The sequence below is a fragment of the Ipomoea nil genome, unplaced genomic scaffold (genome assembly GCF_001879475.1).
Source record: "Ipomoea nil cultivar Tokyo-kokei standard unplaced genomic scaffold, Asagao_1.1 scaffold3069, whole genome shotgun sequence".
NCBI classification, from domain to species: domain Eukaryota; kingdom Viridiplantae; phylum Streptophyta; class Magnoliopsida; order Solanales; family Convolvulaceae; genus Ipomoea; species Ipomoea nil.
Genome location: NW_017619497.1, coordinates 5,132,136 through 5,147,559, shown reverse-complemented (window position 1 = coordinate 5,147,559; position 15,424 = coordinate 5,132,136). Strand labels below are relative to the sequence as shown.

Below are 15,424 nucleotides of genomic sequence, written 5' to 3'. Positions count from 1 at the left end.
TCTAACCACAAATCCTACTGCCGGAATCTCCTCAAACAATATTAGTATATATTTAATATTTTATGCTTTAATTTTTATTTGTTCTCTCTTATGTCCCGTATTTGGTTCCAACCATACCCATACAATTATTTTATATTGACAATTATAAACTATATTATCTTGCATTTGTAAACTTAGAATTACCAATTTAAATACACAAATTCAACATTCAATTATCTATGCATAAACAATTTCAATATAATCTTGCTTTAATATACTTTAAAATACTTATTTAAGAAAAACATTGGGCATTTTCCCAATCGCGCAATGCGTGTAAAAAACTAGTATTAAAAATAAACATGTTAGTGGTCTACCTTATAATATAAATCATGGTTCACTTATAGTGATGGGAGGGGCAAGCTAGTGAGTTCTTAAAGCCAACTCGGCAATTGAAGTACTATCAAAATGTTTGAACCAATGGATTGTTGTCATACATTTAAAGCCACGATTAATTTAAAAATAAGTGTAATCAGTAAACCTCTTGTTAGATATTTTAATTTTGTTCGCACAAATTTAGTTCACTGGTTTAATAAGCAATTTTTTAGAGAAAAAACAACAAAGGTTTAAAACTCGTTAGCACTTACTGAATACCGTGATTTACGTCTTCCTACATGTTCTGTCGAGTCCTTCGATCTGAAAGAAGATATTTAAAATTTATTGAAAAAAGTAATAAATTTGTGACTCATCAGCATTTCTTCTTCTTTTTTTTTTTTTTTTTTTGGTCTTTTTTTTCGAAAAACCAATCTATGCCGCATTAGCAATGAGTACAAAAAGAGAGAATATGTACAATCATTATTGCGTTGATCCGTGGTCCATAGAGTTGTGTGGACTACAATTTAAAAACACATAAAATACATTATTTTAATTTATAAAATACATTATTCTAACACATAGAGTACATTATTTTAACACATAAAATACTTTATACATTATTCTAACACATAAACTACATTATTCTAACTCATAAAATATATTATCTTACCCCAAACTTTTCATTATTATAATACATATAAGGGAAAAGGGTCAAATAAACCCCTAAACATTACCCAAGAAGCCAATTAGGACCTTGAACTTTCAAAATGTGCAATTAAGCCCTTAAACATGTTATTTTAGAGCGAAATGACCAAAAAACCGGTTGGTGACCTACAATTATAAGTCAAAAGAATTCCGACGATATTACGGCAAAAAAACCAGCAAAATGTTCACCGGTGGGATTTGACTGCCTTTTCCGGCGAAGGAGAAGGCAGCCCTTACCTCCTTCACTGTATCTGGTCGCCTTCTCCTTCGCGAACTAGATCCGGCAAAGGAGAAGGGTTGCCTTCTCCTTCGCAGGCGAAGGTGACCCAGATGGGTCGCCGTCGCCTTCTCCTGCGAAGGAGACCCAGATGGGTCGCCGTCGCCTTCTCCTGCGAAGGAGAAGGCAACCCTTCTCCTTCACGGGAGAAGGCTTCTCCGACGACTGGTTCCCCAGTTGCCGAAGAAGGGTGACCAAAGTAGTTGGTTTGCCTTCTCCTTCGCCGGAGAAAGCAGCCAAATCACGCCGGCGAACGTTTCGCTGGTTTTTTTGCCGGAGTGTTGTCGGAATTTCGTCGGAGGTTGGTCAGAACCCTTTTGACCTATAATTGTAGGTCCTTAACGGTTTTTGGGCCTCTTTACTCTAAAATAATATGTTTAAGGGCTTAATTGCACATTTTGAAAGTTCAAGGGCCTAATTGACTTTTTGGGTAATGTTTAGGGACTTATTTGACCCTTTTCCCTACATATAAAATACATTATTCTAACTCATAAAATACATTATCTTATCCAAAATGTTCATTATTCTAACACGCATTTACACTCATAAAAGGCAAATAATTTTTCTTTTACATAAAAACAACGTCATTTTGGACCTGGTCCACAAGAATTTGCCGAATATGTAATATCCCTCTTAAATTTTTTTATTATTTTGCAATATTTACTTCATTTATTGATTTGCTCGATTTGCAGTACACTTGTTGGGCTTCTCAATAGACCTAAGAGTAGTGCTAACGTATTTGGGCTCTAGTCTTCAAGCACGGCCCTGGTCCAGACTCCAAGCCCAGGCTTATGTTACTGGGACTGGGCCTAATTTTAGCATCGCAGTAACCACCACAAAAATATTATGTGGACCGGGTTCACTTTGTAAAATAGACCCAGGTAAAAAATACACAATTTACATTGTGCATGCTCACAATTTTGTAAAATATAAATTGTAAGCATTTAGTATGTAAATTGTGAACATTTAATATGTAAATTATAAATATTCAGTATACAAATTGTGTATTTTAGACTCGAATCCACCTTGTAAGTAGGACCTTGATCCATGATATAATAATTAGTACACCACCGAGTATATTAGAATCATTTTAGAACTATAGAAGAGCCCTAAAAATCTATGTGGGATGGTGCAACATGAATTTAAAATATTAAAATATAGATGAATTGTCGAAAATAAGTGGATGCACAAAACTTTTTACGCGGAATCCACAATGGAAAACTAGCAGCCTTATTTGATGGTGTTTAGCCAAATCCATTATTTTTTGAAAAGTTTTGTATATGCACTTTTTGTAAAATGCTTGGATTATGAGTAATTTATCAAGTTTATAAGAGTATAAGGACATTTTTTTTCATTATAAATTTTGTAGTTAATTATTCATGTTATCTCTATTTGTCATTGATCACGGAGTTCCTTTTATAGTAAGAGAGTAGACATCGTAACGTGATTATGAAATGATAACCATAATTGATAGGACAACGTGATTGGGGATCATGTAATTGATAGCCGTTAATTATGACGGATTTAGTGGATCTTGACGGCTCTTTTGTTTTTTGTTTTTTTTTTTTTTTTTAATATTACTGACTCTATTACAACTTGTTGAAGCACAAAGAGTCAATAGTCTCTATTGAGGCTTGACCCCACAACTTCCCTATGAAAGAGCAACTTGATGCTATTGGACTACAAAATCGTAACTACTGTCATAATTATCTTTGTATCGTGTTGTTTTAGCGAAATTTAAAATATGATGTGGGGTCAAAGTGTAAATTGAATGAGTGCAGAGGTGGAAGTGGGATTATCTAAAAATTTGTCCTTTGACTGTTTGGAATCAGTTGTACGGTATTGACTAATGAAACTCAAAAGGATTGAAGAAATAGGCGATCTATAATCTATACCCTTCTCCCTCACCGACCGCCATTCGCATCCTAGATCCGAGCTTTAGCGATGGATCTGCCGCCGGAGGAGCTGCAATTCCTCACGATTCCCGACGTGGTTAAGGAATCAATCTCCATTCCGAAGCGATCTGCGAAAACATTTTACCTAATCACTGTAACCTTAATCTTCCCGCTCTCCTTCGCAATCTTAGCCCACTCCCTCTTCACCCACCCAATCTTTGTTCAGCTTCGCGAAAACCCTCACGCCGACCACGCCGACCAGTGGGCGAAGCTCCTCCTCTTCCAGTTCTGCTACCTCTTCTTCCTCTTCGCCTTCTCGCTCCTCTCCACCGCCGCCGTCGTCTTCACCGTCGCCTCGCTCTACACCGCCAAGCCCGTCTCCTTCGCCTCCACGCTCTCCGCCATCCCCAGCGTCTTCCGCCGCCTCTTCATCACTTTCGTATGGGTTTCCCTCCTCATGCTCGTCTACAATGTCGTGTTTGTAGGGTTTCTCGTGCTCCTCATCATCGCCGTGGATACCGAGAGCGTGGTTTTGTTCCTGTTCTCGGTCGTGGTCCTGTTCCTGCTGTTCCTTGTGGTTCATGTCTACATTACTGCTCTCTGGCACTTGGCCAGCGTGATTTCCGTGCTTGAGCCGGTCTACGGCCTCGCCGCCATGAAAAAGAGCTACGAATTGTTGAGGGGGAGGGCCCGTATGGCATTCCTGCTGGTTTTCTCCTACCTCACGATTTGTGGAGTGATTAGTGGGTTTTTTGGGCTGATTGTGGTGAATGGAGGGGACTATTATAGTGTTCTTTCCAGGATTTTGGTCGGGGGATTCTTGGTTGGAGTGTTGGTGATTGTGAATCTTGTAGGGCTTTTGGTGCAGAGTGTGTTTTATTATGTCTGCAAGAGTTATCATAATCAGGGGATCGACAAGACTGCTCTTTATGATCATCTGGGAGGATATCTTGGGGAATATGTGCCTCTCAAGAGCAGCATTCAGATGGAGAACTTGGACGATGATACATGACCGCCTTGCTCTGGTGAGAAAGCCTAAAACTCTATGCTTTCTTCCACACTTGTTGTAAGAACTGAAATGTGACATGTAAAGAAGAAGAATTATCATCAAACGATTTCCAGTTCGATGCTCCCTTGAAAGCTTGTATGTGTTTCTAACGATATCCAGTTCGATAGTCCTTTGCCTGTGTACTTGTTGAAATTTGTTCCATACATTGATGATTATCGTCATTTTCCGGTGAACTTGTTGAAATCTGTTCTATACCTTGATTATGGCATTGTGTTCTTTGTTTTCCTTCTTCATTAGTATAATAATAGGTATTGCAAATCTATCTGAGTTTTCAAATTAATGAGAGGAGGTTTAGTACTTTAGTGTAAGCCCCCTCATCCATGAACCAAAATGCATCAAATGTTTCGGTTTCTAATGTCTGCTTATGATTTGATCTCATTCTCTAGCAAAGAGAAGCCTTTTATATGAGTCTGAGTTTAACGTGTTGCTGGGATCTATGGTTCCACAGTTCACCTACCTAGGAAGATATGGGTTGTGAAAGAATGCAAAATCTTTAATAGGCTATTGCAGAATGCAGACTTTGCAGTATGTAATGCACAAAAGCATGAACTGCTTTAAGTAGTTGCATATCCCGTGCTTCCTTTTTTATTGTGCATATATTTTTGATACATTAGGTTTCCCAGCTTATGCCAAACTTTTGTTGTGCATATATTACATGTGGTAACTTGCGGACCTTAATGATTTGTTTTGCTTACAGTGCCAATCTGGTAGGATATCTCCATAGTACTGTACTTCACAATAACCATTGTTTCTTTTATCTCATGATTGAGAGTTATATTTTATATTATATATACATTAAATAATAGCTAACGGTGGGAAAAGGTCTTTAACTTTATGAATGGATTAACCCCTTCTGAGTCATCTGAAGCACTGTGAACATGAAACTGAAGGAAGTGATGATCCTATTTGAGTTTGAAATTTCATTTTATGTAGTTCATACTGCCCTACAGAGATGATGTATAGAATAGTTGATAAGTAAATTAATTCTGATCCATTATAGCACCAGAAATTTTTTTTTTTTTTATGTATAGGAAGAATTTTTCCCCTTGGACTTTCAATATTAGTTTCTCATAGAGTTATAGGCTCCTAAGAGTTTTTCCCATGTCTGAGCCTCTATTAAGAAGTCATTCAAAGAAACTGCACTATTAGGAGCCAAGCACCTTGTGCTTAGATGGCACCTCTATGGCTCCCCTTGAGGGAAAGGTCACAGGATCGAACCTCGGTGGTGGGGTATTGACTCTTTGGGCTGCAATAGTTAGAGAAAGTATAGAACAGATACTACCTTGTAATAGAGTCAACGGTACTTAACTTGACATTTCTTAGTCTTTGAAATGGTCTGTTTCTTGGTGACTCCATTCTCTGAGCATTACCTAATGAATAACTAGCCTGGGAAAGAACCAATTGCCTGAGTTGTCTTGTCCAGATGCAATGGATTAGGAGATGATTAGTTACCTCTTCCCTAATGTAGTAGGTAAGCAAGGTGGGCAGTTGTTTGTTGAACTTTAGTTTAATTGGGATAATTATAATATATTTTTATTTTTTGTTATTTATTTTTATAAAAATATTTTATTTTGTAATTAAAAAAAAAAAAGTACAAGCTTACATATAAGCTCTCACTATATTTTGATTATTTTCTTTCACATTGCTTATGAAATGAAGAATAGTATTAAGTGGCTAGAGCTAGTCTGTATGGATCATTAGGTTTATCAATTTTGGATTTATGGGGTTAAAATATTTTGACTTTAACCTTAAGATTTTTCGATCTTATCGAGCTAACTCATCATCTTCAGGATAAGATTAATATCCCTAGTTGTTTGGAGCATATACCTTCCTTTTCTTCTTTGCATCTAAAAACACGTTCTGATGGCTTTTAACAAGGCTAGCCAGGAAGAAAAGGATCCGTATTAGAATCCTAATTTGGCAGTTGGAAATGGTTGGAAGCATTATGCATTCTACAGACTTCAGCTACCAAGCACTCCTTTCTTTCTTTCCTTATTTATTTATTTATTTATTTATTTTTTTGTTTGTGGAGAGGTAAACATTACTAGAAAAATTATATGTAACTGATTTAATTGACAAAAATTAAAATCGTAATCTATGGAAATCATGTTTCACCCGCTCATTCACTCCTTTCATGGTGATTTGATTGTTTCTTTGTTCCTTGGTGACGAGGGTACAAACTGGGATATGATATGCAATTATGCATTGTATTGTAGCTTTCCAATACTAGATGCTGTAAGAACAAAGATTCAATTCTCTCCTATGTGTAAACTACTAAAAAATTGTCTTGCCAAAAATCTTTAGGCTCCTCCCTTTCTTGAAATTAATGTATGGTTTGACGAAATTATTTTGGTGCCATTTCTTTATACAGAAATGAGATTGATGCGGTTTGATATTAGCCATATTTGGTAAAATAGTTAGCTTATCCGTCAATTTTGATTTGTTTGACCACTTTTAGCTGTTTGACTTGGTTAAACAACCAATATGAGTGTTTTATTAATTAACTTTTTGTAACAACTTATTGTTCCAAAAAATTAAATTCTAAAAGTTGCTCAAATCAACCAACATCTAATTTATCAAACATCTTTTTACAATCAACTAGTCAAATCAACTAACCCAATCAGTTAACAACTATTTGCCAAACACCCCCATTGTATCCCAAAAATTTGTCAGCATAAAAGCCTGCAACAAATTGGAAGTTGGTTCTTAGAATCCCAGGATTGAAACAACTCAAAATCTTCTATAATGTGAATTTTCTGGGCTTGTATATATGTAGCCGTAATTACAAAAGGCTTGTAAACTCAGTTAAACACTGACACAAATAACTGTTTTAAATTTTAAGCAGAAAACACAACTCCAGGGATCCTTCTAACGTAGGATTAAGGTGTAATTATTGTTCAGTTTGATTCCTGAGCAGAATTACGTAGGAATTATTAAGATGTAGGAGAAAATAATTTAAAAAATAAAACATGTTGCTGCCCAGGATCGAACTGGGGACCTTCAGTGTGTAAGACTGACATGATAACCACTACACCACAGCAACTCTTTGTTTAGGGTATTGGTTATTGTAAATAGGTTTGATTTGTACTGCAAATATAACTAGACATTATAATTAAAAATTACTTATTGAAATGAGGTATGGAATTACTAGTTTTCTATCACAATTAGATTGTCCAAAATTAACTGATGAATATATTTTTTTCAAAAAATAAAATATGACTTGATATCATTACAATTAATTATCAAATTATAATAGTAAAATTCAATTGTCACTACTGCAACTGAGAAGGAAAAAATGTGATATTGAGTAATTTAATAAGGTGGAACATTTTAACCTAATAATGCCATAATTTTGGACAATTTAATTGTGCTAGAAAATTAGTAATGACATACCTATATTCAATAAAATGTTTAATTATAATAACAATTCCTCTAATGCAAAAGTTGCTGTGGTGTAGTGGGCAGCTACATACTTTATGGTTTTACAAAATATAATTTTTTTTTTTTAAAAAAAAAAAGACCTGAAATCACCCTCAATTGTTACTGTTGGGTAAAATTTTAAGGATAAATGTCACTTTTATTCTTCTAAAATATTGATAAGCCAAAAGTCAAATGGCAGCTAACTATATGAAATTAAGAACTTTTTGTGACAGGGAATATAACATTTTTTTGAATGCTATCATAAATTTTAAAAAGAGAACTTCCATTAATTTGTTATATATTGATCCTTATTGGTATTCTTATTCTAATATAACAAGTGGAAGGTACAATTGTATAAATATATATATTCAAATAAAATTATATTCAAAGTATAGATGGACAGATACTACAATGTATTAAAGCCAGTAGCATTCAATATATATATATATATATATATATATATATATATATATACAAACAATTGAAACAAACAAGTATATCATCATTAATTTTTTTTTTTTTAAAAACAGAAAAAAAAAAAAAAAAAAAAGAAGAAGAAGGAAACATATCAATTTAGGACAGTTTACAATTGTACTAGTAACTCATTCCAGGAATATTCCTATTCCATTACTTTTACTCCTTTACATGGCAAGATATGATAAGGCATTTTTATCATATGGGTCTTACCAAAAGTGTTTACATCAAAAGTATGAGTGTGAGAGTAAAAAGTTTGAAGTAGAGTTTGAGATCGGAGTACAAATAGCATTTTTCTGCTATTAATAAGGCAACATCTAAGGCAAAACGATATAGGTAGCCGAGCTGGTAGCTTGACCATATACATTCAAGAATGTCCAACGACTAGGATGATGTTAGAGTTAGTTACACCCAGTGAATTATGTGGTAAAATGTATTAGAATGAATCCTGGCAGATATGAGCCCAATGATACATGTAATCACCTTATTTGTAACCATTTTGTACATTATAACCCTAAAGGAATAGATATAAATATAATGTTTGTTATTAAACAAAGGAGCCACTTTAATACACTATACTCTTAAGTTAAAATAGCTCCAGGATACTCAAAACCTTAATCTTCGTTGTTAGACGTTGTATTCCATTGCCTTTCTTCTATTGCAAGCTTGGACCCAACTTACGGTTACATGTTAGGGTGATGAGAACTTGTATTTGAAAAATGAATCAGAATGTTCAGGGATACATTACAGATATATATACATAGAGGAGTTACAATATAACTAGAACTAATAGAGTCTTAATATCCCCCTCAAGCTGATGGTAGTCAAACAACCTGAAGCATGTCACGAAGAAACGAGGAACGCGCGAGTCCGGAAGAGGCTTCGTAAAAATATCCGCAAGCTGGTCCTTAGTGAAAATAAAGTTCACTTGAATCTCACCTGAAGTCACTTTGTTAAGAATAAAGTAATAATCAATGTCAACATGCTTAGTACTTACGTGCATGAAAGACTGGATTGACACACATGCATGTAGCTCCAAGATTGTCACACCATAACTTAAGCACCGGAACACGATCGACCAACATCAAGCTCACGCATTAACGAGACAAGCCACGTGACCTCTGCACAAACATCCGCCAGGGCCTTGTACTCCGCTTCCGTAGAAGATCGTGTTACCGTCTCCTGCTTCTTGCAGACCCACGAGATAAGATTAAAACCAAGAAACACAACAAAACCACTCGTAGGTTTCCGATCGGTGGGACAACTAGCCCAATCAGAATCAGAGAACGCATGCAGATCAACATATGAAGATTTACGCAGACGCATACCAAAATTAAAAGTACCCTTAACATACCTCAGGACCAATTTTAACTGCACATGTTGGGCGTCGGCCGGGTTGGCCGAGTTCAATCCCTGCTCGATTCGAGACGTGACGTTGTGGCTTATCATGGAGCTGTGGAATGTAGTTAAATGTCACCTACTTATCACCAAATGGTTTTAAGTAGGATATGACAACCAAATAGTCAAAGAACTCTGTGGTTAAGCATGCTTTACTTACAGCAATCACATTACAATAATCATAGGATGGGTGACCCCTTGGGAAGTAAGAATAATGCGACGTTGAGATCCATCAGCACCCAATGAGACACAGTCAAAGCATGCATGTGCCTGCAAAGCTCTAGCCAAGCTCCGAAAGTGAGCTAACCTTCTCGATGCCAAGAAAGAAACCTGGGGCTCCCAAGTCACAAATCCTGAAAGCGGCAGAGAACTTGGCCAACAACATAGCAACCAAAGCCGAGTCATTCCCCATGAGAAGAATGTCATCAACATACACCAACAAGTAGACCTACGAAGAAGCATTGCCGGAGGGATTGAAGCTCGCCCCAAATAGTCAGTCACTAACGCATCGCCTTGCCAGAGGGATTGAAGCTGACCAAGAAAATTCAATGCACGAGCTCGAGAAGAAAATGCCAAGGCCTTCTCAACAGAATCCCAAATTTCCTTCGACGTTCGACGTCCAACAGCCAAATGCATAACTTCCTTAGAAAGAGAGGAAATTAGCATGGACATGATGGCTTGATCTTGTTGAACCCACAACGCAAACGCTGGGTTGGGCACAACAACAACACTAGAGGAGGACGCCTCGCCGGACGGAAGAGAAAGAGTCGCCAGCGGGCAGGGTATTGCACCATCAACATACCCCATCAGATTTTGCCCTCGTAAGAAAGGAAGTTGCGTTCGCCAAAACAAAAAATTTCGGGTAGTTAGCTTGATAGTAACAAAATGATGTGTAGTGGACAAAGAATTCATGGCCATAGACAACAGGGAAGCAATAGTTGCATCGGAGACTGTCCGCCAGAAGAGACAGTGACAGAGCCGTCAGCAACCTGTGAATGGTTAGTCATAATTTTTTTTAAACCCTAACTACTGATACCATATGAGAACATACTTGTATTTGAAAATGGATCATAATGTTCAGGGATACATTACAAATATATATACATGAGGAGTTACAATATAACTAGAACTAATAGAATCTTAATTAATAAGGGTTATAATGTTCGCATTTACTCCAACATTAATTTTGTAGGTGTACCGCGAGTTGAATTTAGATTAATGTCACATTAATAAGATATTGATCGAATGTGATTTAATTTGCAACAAAAAATCTTAAATATTAAATTTCATGTCTTCTCGTATGATGTAAATTGAAAAGTGCGGCATTATGGGCAAGATTCAGTGGATCTAAATTAGGTTACCCATATTCTAAAAGTCAACTTAAAACCTAAATCTAGGCATATAACCTCAGAAAACAAAATAATTAAGATAAAGTACAAAAGATAGTAGCACTAATCAAACTACTAATTATTTGAGCAGGCAAGTGGCTACTCACTTGTGCTGCCGTGTTGTACTTTTTGAATATGAAGTACAATACTATTAACTCCTCATAATAAGAACTCGGAAACTCATTGAACTCCATCATCACCACTTTGACAATATTTCACCATTTTGCACATGAAGATATTTAAGATGATTTTGCCCAATTTGCAATGGTGTGCAAGAAGCAAGAAAAAAAAAAGGAAATTAAAGGGGGGGGGGGGGGGGTGAAATACAATATATAGATTAATGTATCTCGAGTATTTGATGTAAGATAGGAGTTGTATATGTAATTAGAATACAAAGAGGACAATTATTGTATGAAAGATGTGATTATATGTGAGGATGGGTGTGACTCTCTCAGAGAATTTCTACTAATCATTAAGGACCGATTTACTTTCTCTATTGGAGTTTATATCCCTCCCTCCAATCAAAAGTAAGATACAAGGATCGACATGACTCACCAGTCTCCCCCTAGAGAGTTTCTATTGGTCACTAAGGGTCAGTCTACTTTCTCAGTTAGGGTTTACCCCTCCCTCCTATAAAAAAATGATATACAAGGATGTACATCAATCAATTAGAATGAGACGATCGACCTTGCAAATTGGTCTAACAAGTTAATGTTATGTGAAGTTATTGGTTGGACAAGACGATTGAGTAGATTATTGGTCAGTAAAAGAGATATTGGGTAGACATAATGATTCGCTATGTGCATAAATGTTACTCTTACACCTAAAAATTCAAACTTACTATAATTTAGAAGAGTTGAAAAAGTCAAATAAAAGCATTTGAGTGATAGAGTATGATCTTCTATATAAGTTGGGATTCTCCAAGCGTAATACTATACCTCACTAATGTCTCAGCCCCAACCTATAGATTATTTCCAATCTCTGCTCGGCCAAATTAAAGCATCTTGGCTAGCTAAGACACGAGCTGAGCTAGATCATCGTCACGTTAATTATCTTGTTGGGTCATTAGGTTAATCACCTTAATTAGACTTAGATTTTCTTACTCGTTTCCCGTTTCGATGCTACATAAGTACATAAGGTCCCAATAATTTTGTTTTTAAGTAATTTCTGTGGGCGCTACATACCATGCATATATATATATATATATATATATATATATAGTGAAAGGTTCCCGTGCATTTGTTGCTTCCCGTGCGGATGTGCGGTGGATTAATGTGCATGAGATTTGTACTCAATGTGCGTGAGTGTTGTGTTTAATGTGTCTGAGATTTGTACTTAATGTGCGTGAATGTGTAAAATGCGAGCTATGGTGGTTAAAAATTAAAATTATGGGAATAATACAACAGAAATCCACACTTAGCTGCTGTGCAAATTTTACTGTGCATGCGTCATTTATATAAACATTCAACTGCACTGAAGGTAGCTGATAATTTTTACTGTGCATGCGTCATTTATATAAACATTCAGTGCACTGTGCATGCGTTTATATAAACATTCAGTGCACTGTGCATGCGTCATTTATATAAACATTCAACTGCACTGAAGGTAGCTGATAATCCAGAATCCATGGCCAAATTGAAGGAAGAAGTAACAAGAAGCTTGGGCGTTAATGTGTGTGAGTTTCTGTTCTGCTTCCTTCTGAGCTTGTAATTCTGAAATACACACCCCGGCTTTGCCCGTGCGGATGTGCGTTTTTTTTTTTTGAACCAATAACGCCTCCACTGAGGCTCGAACTCATAATCTTCCAAATGAAAGTCCAACCCGGGTACCATTAGACCACATAGTCCTGGTGTGAGTTTTGTACTTAATGTGCCTGAGTATTGTGGTTAATGTGCGTGAGATTTGTGCTTAATGTGCGTGAGTATTTCAGAATTACGAACTCAGAAGGAAGCAGAACAGAAACTCACGCACATTAATGCCCAAGCTTCTTGTTACTTCTTCCTTCAATTTGGCCATGGATTCTGGGTTATCAGCTACCTTCAATGCAGTTGAATGTTTATATAAATAACGCACACACAGTAAAATTTGCACAACAGCAAAGTGTGGATTTCTGTTGTATTATTCCCATAATTCTTAACCTCCATAGCTTGCCTCCGCATCATCATCATCAGGGAGGGGGCAAATGGCTACTGGGGATGGGGAAGAAGGCTGACATCAATATTTTCTGCTGCATTTTACACATTCACGCACATTAAGTAAAAATCTCAGGCACATTAAGCACAACACTCACGCACATTGAGTACAAATCTCACACACATTAATCCACCGCATATCCGCACGGGAAGCATTCAACCGCACGAGAACCTTTCACTATATATATAGAATAAAGTTCAAATGCGGCGGGATCTTCCCGTGCGGCGGTGCGGCGAAATTTCAGAATACACGAACAGTATTAACAATATGCACCAACAGTGTATGAAAAACACGCCACAATGAAATGCAATAAAACATCACAAAATACACTAACAGACCTAAAAAAAATACACCATATAACTCACCACCCCCAATGGTGTATATTTTCGAACACTGTATGGTGTTTTTACTCACATCTAGTTGTGTGTGTTTGGTGATGCGTACCTAATTTGTCTCTGTTTTTTGTGGTGTATTTTCCTACGTTGATGGTGTATATTTGTTGAACTATTGGTAATGTCGCACCGCCGCACCGTAAGACACCGCCGCACCTGAACTCGCCTATATATATATATATATATATATATATATATATATATATATATATATATATGTATGTATGTGTGTGTGCGCGCATACATGCATCAAAATAAGTTAGACATAGAAGCAAGGCCGAAAATGGCGGTCATCGATCACTTTTGATGTCAGCCCACATGGAGACGACAGCCACTGCACCCAATTGAATTTCTCTTCTCCATCTTCACTTCACTTGTTAAGCACTCCGCCCATAAGCTTTTCCACCAAAAAAATCATAAATATTAAACATGGCCTAAATAATAAAAAGTGAACTCTTAAATTAAATAAAACCAAAAACCACAATCTAAACTCTAAAATCTAAACCCTAAATATATTGCATTTTCGCATTTTGCATAATATAATGCAAATTTTTTCAATAATAAACATGCACTTTGTAACAACATAATGTGCCATTCTTGAAAATTTCATAAGAAGTGAAGAGTATAGTGTTTAAATTACACAAGTGATAATTACAAAAAATATCATCATATTTTCTTTTTAAATTGCAAATACATATATTAAGGATATTTAAATAAATTATACAATATAATCTCCAACTAAACATGTTCATATTATATTCTCATGATTCGAAAGAGATGACCAAGTGAGTGAAACATGATTCTTGTATCTAAAAGTCACGAATTCAATTCTTATCATCAATACCCTCTTGATCGAATTCATCGCACAAAATCTTTTTAATGTAATTTACCTCTTCTATGTGATTTGTAAATTATTATATAAGAGTAGTGTGAGTTTACCTCGTTAATTACATAAAAACAAAAGTACATTCATTTCGTAAAGTACAAGCCCCTACAAAGTATTCTGTAATAATATCAGAGTATCTAGTTAATCCTACTGCCTAATGTAATATAATATAACATCCCATAAACTAAACTCCCTTTTAAGATTATCAAAACAAACTTTTTAACTCATACAGTCATACCCCCTTGATCTTTATTTTAAATGAATGATATGATACTGTAAAATTAAATATTATAGAAGTATGTATAAAGTTTTTTATAATATTTAGGGTTAAAATGTCTTAAATACTTAATAATATGAATTCATACATTTAGTTGTAGACTTGTAGTATATACAGTTTGACCTATTTAATTTCATCCAATAATTTTTAATTCAAAGTTGTTCATTAAGAAAAATGTGTAATTTTAGTCACTTAATTATTAGTATATATCAAACGTCACTCTCAATTATTTTAAATTATTGTGACTTTTGCCCTTATACTGACGATTTGAAAAGACATTAAGCTAAGAAAACATATGTGTGGGACAACTCCAACCAAATTAATTAGATAATTAAATTGATAACTACAATATTTCAAGTTTAATCTATGAAAGTTGGTTAATTATAGACAACATAAACTGATTTTAATTTAAGAAAAAAAAAAAAAAAAAACGCGATGTGGCTGATATGCAGCCAAAATCACAATTATTTAAAATAATTGAGATTGGCATTTACTCACCTTTAATAATTAAATGCTAAAACAACTAATAACGCTAATAATTAAAGGGTTAAAATTACACTTTTTTTTTTTCAAAATCCAATAGTTTTTAGCTTTGCTTCAATTTTTATTTATTTTTTAAAAAAATTCATTGAGCCTTTTCCATATATTTTTTTCAGTGTATAATTATTGTATACAATAAAATTAGCCCCAACTAACCTC

The 15,424-nt window shown here is 35.4% G+C and overlaps 1 protein-coding gene and 1 non-coding gene across 2 annotated transcripts; one reads left to right on the top strand and one right to left on the bottom strand.

Moving 5' to 3' along the window:
* The first annotated feature begins 3,195 nt into the window (after window positions 1–3,195).
* On the top strand, window positions 3,196–4,522 carry LOC109165782. Its single transcript, XM_019314711.1, has one exon. The coding sequence runs from the start codon at window positions 3,278–3,280 to the stop codon at window positions 4,238–4,240; it is 963 nt and encodes a 320-aa protein (XP_019170256.1). The 5' UTR covers window positions 3,196–3,277; the 3' UTR covers window positions 4,241–4,522.
* Window positions 4,523–7,267: 2,745 nt separating this feature from the next.
* TRNAV-UAC lies at window positions 7,268–7,340 on the bottom strand. The gene has a single exon. It is a non-coding gene; the product is annotated as a tRNA-Val (tRNA).
* Between the last annotated feature and the right edge of the window lie 8,084 nt (window positions 7,341–15,424).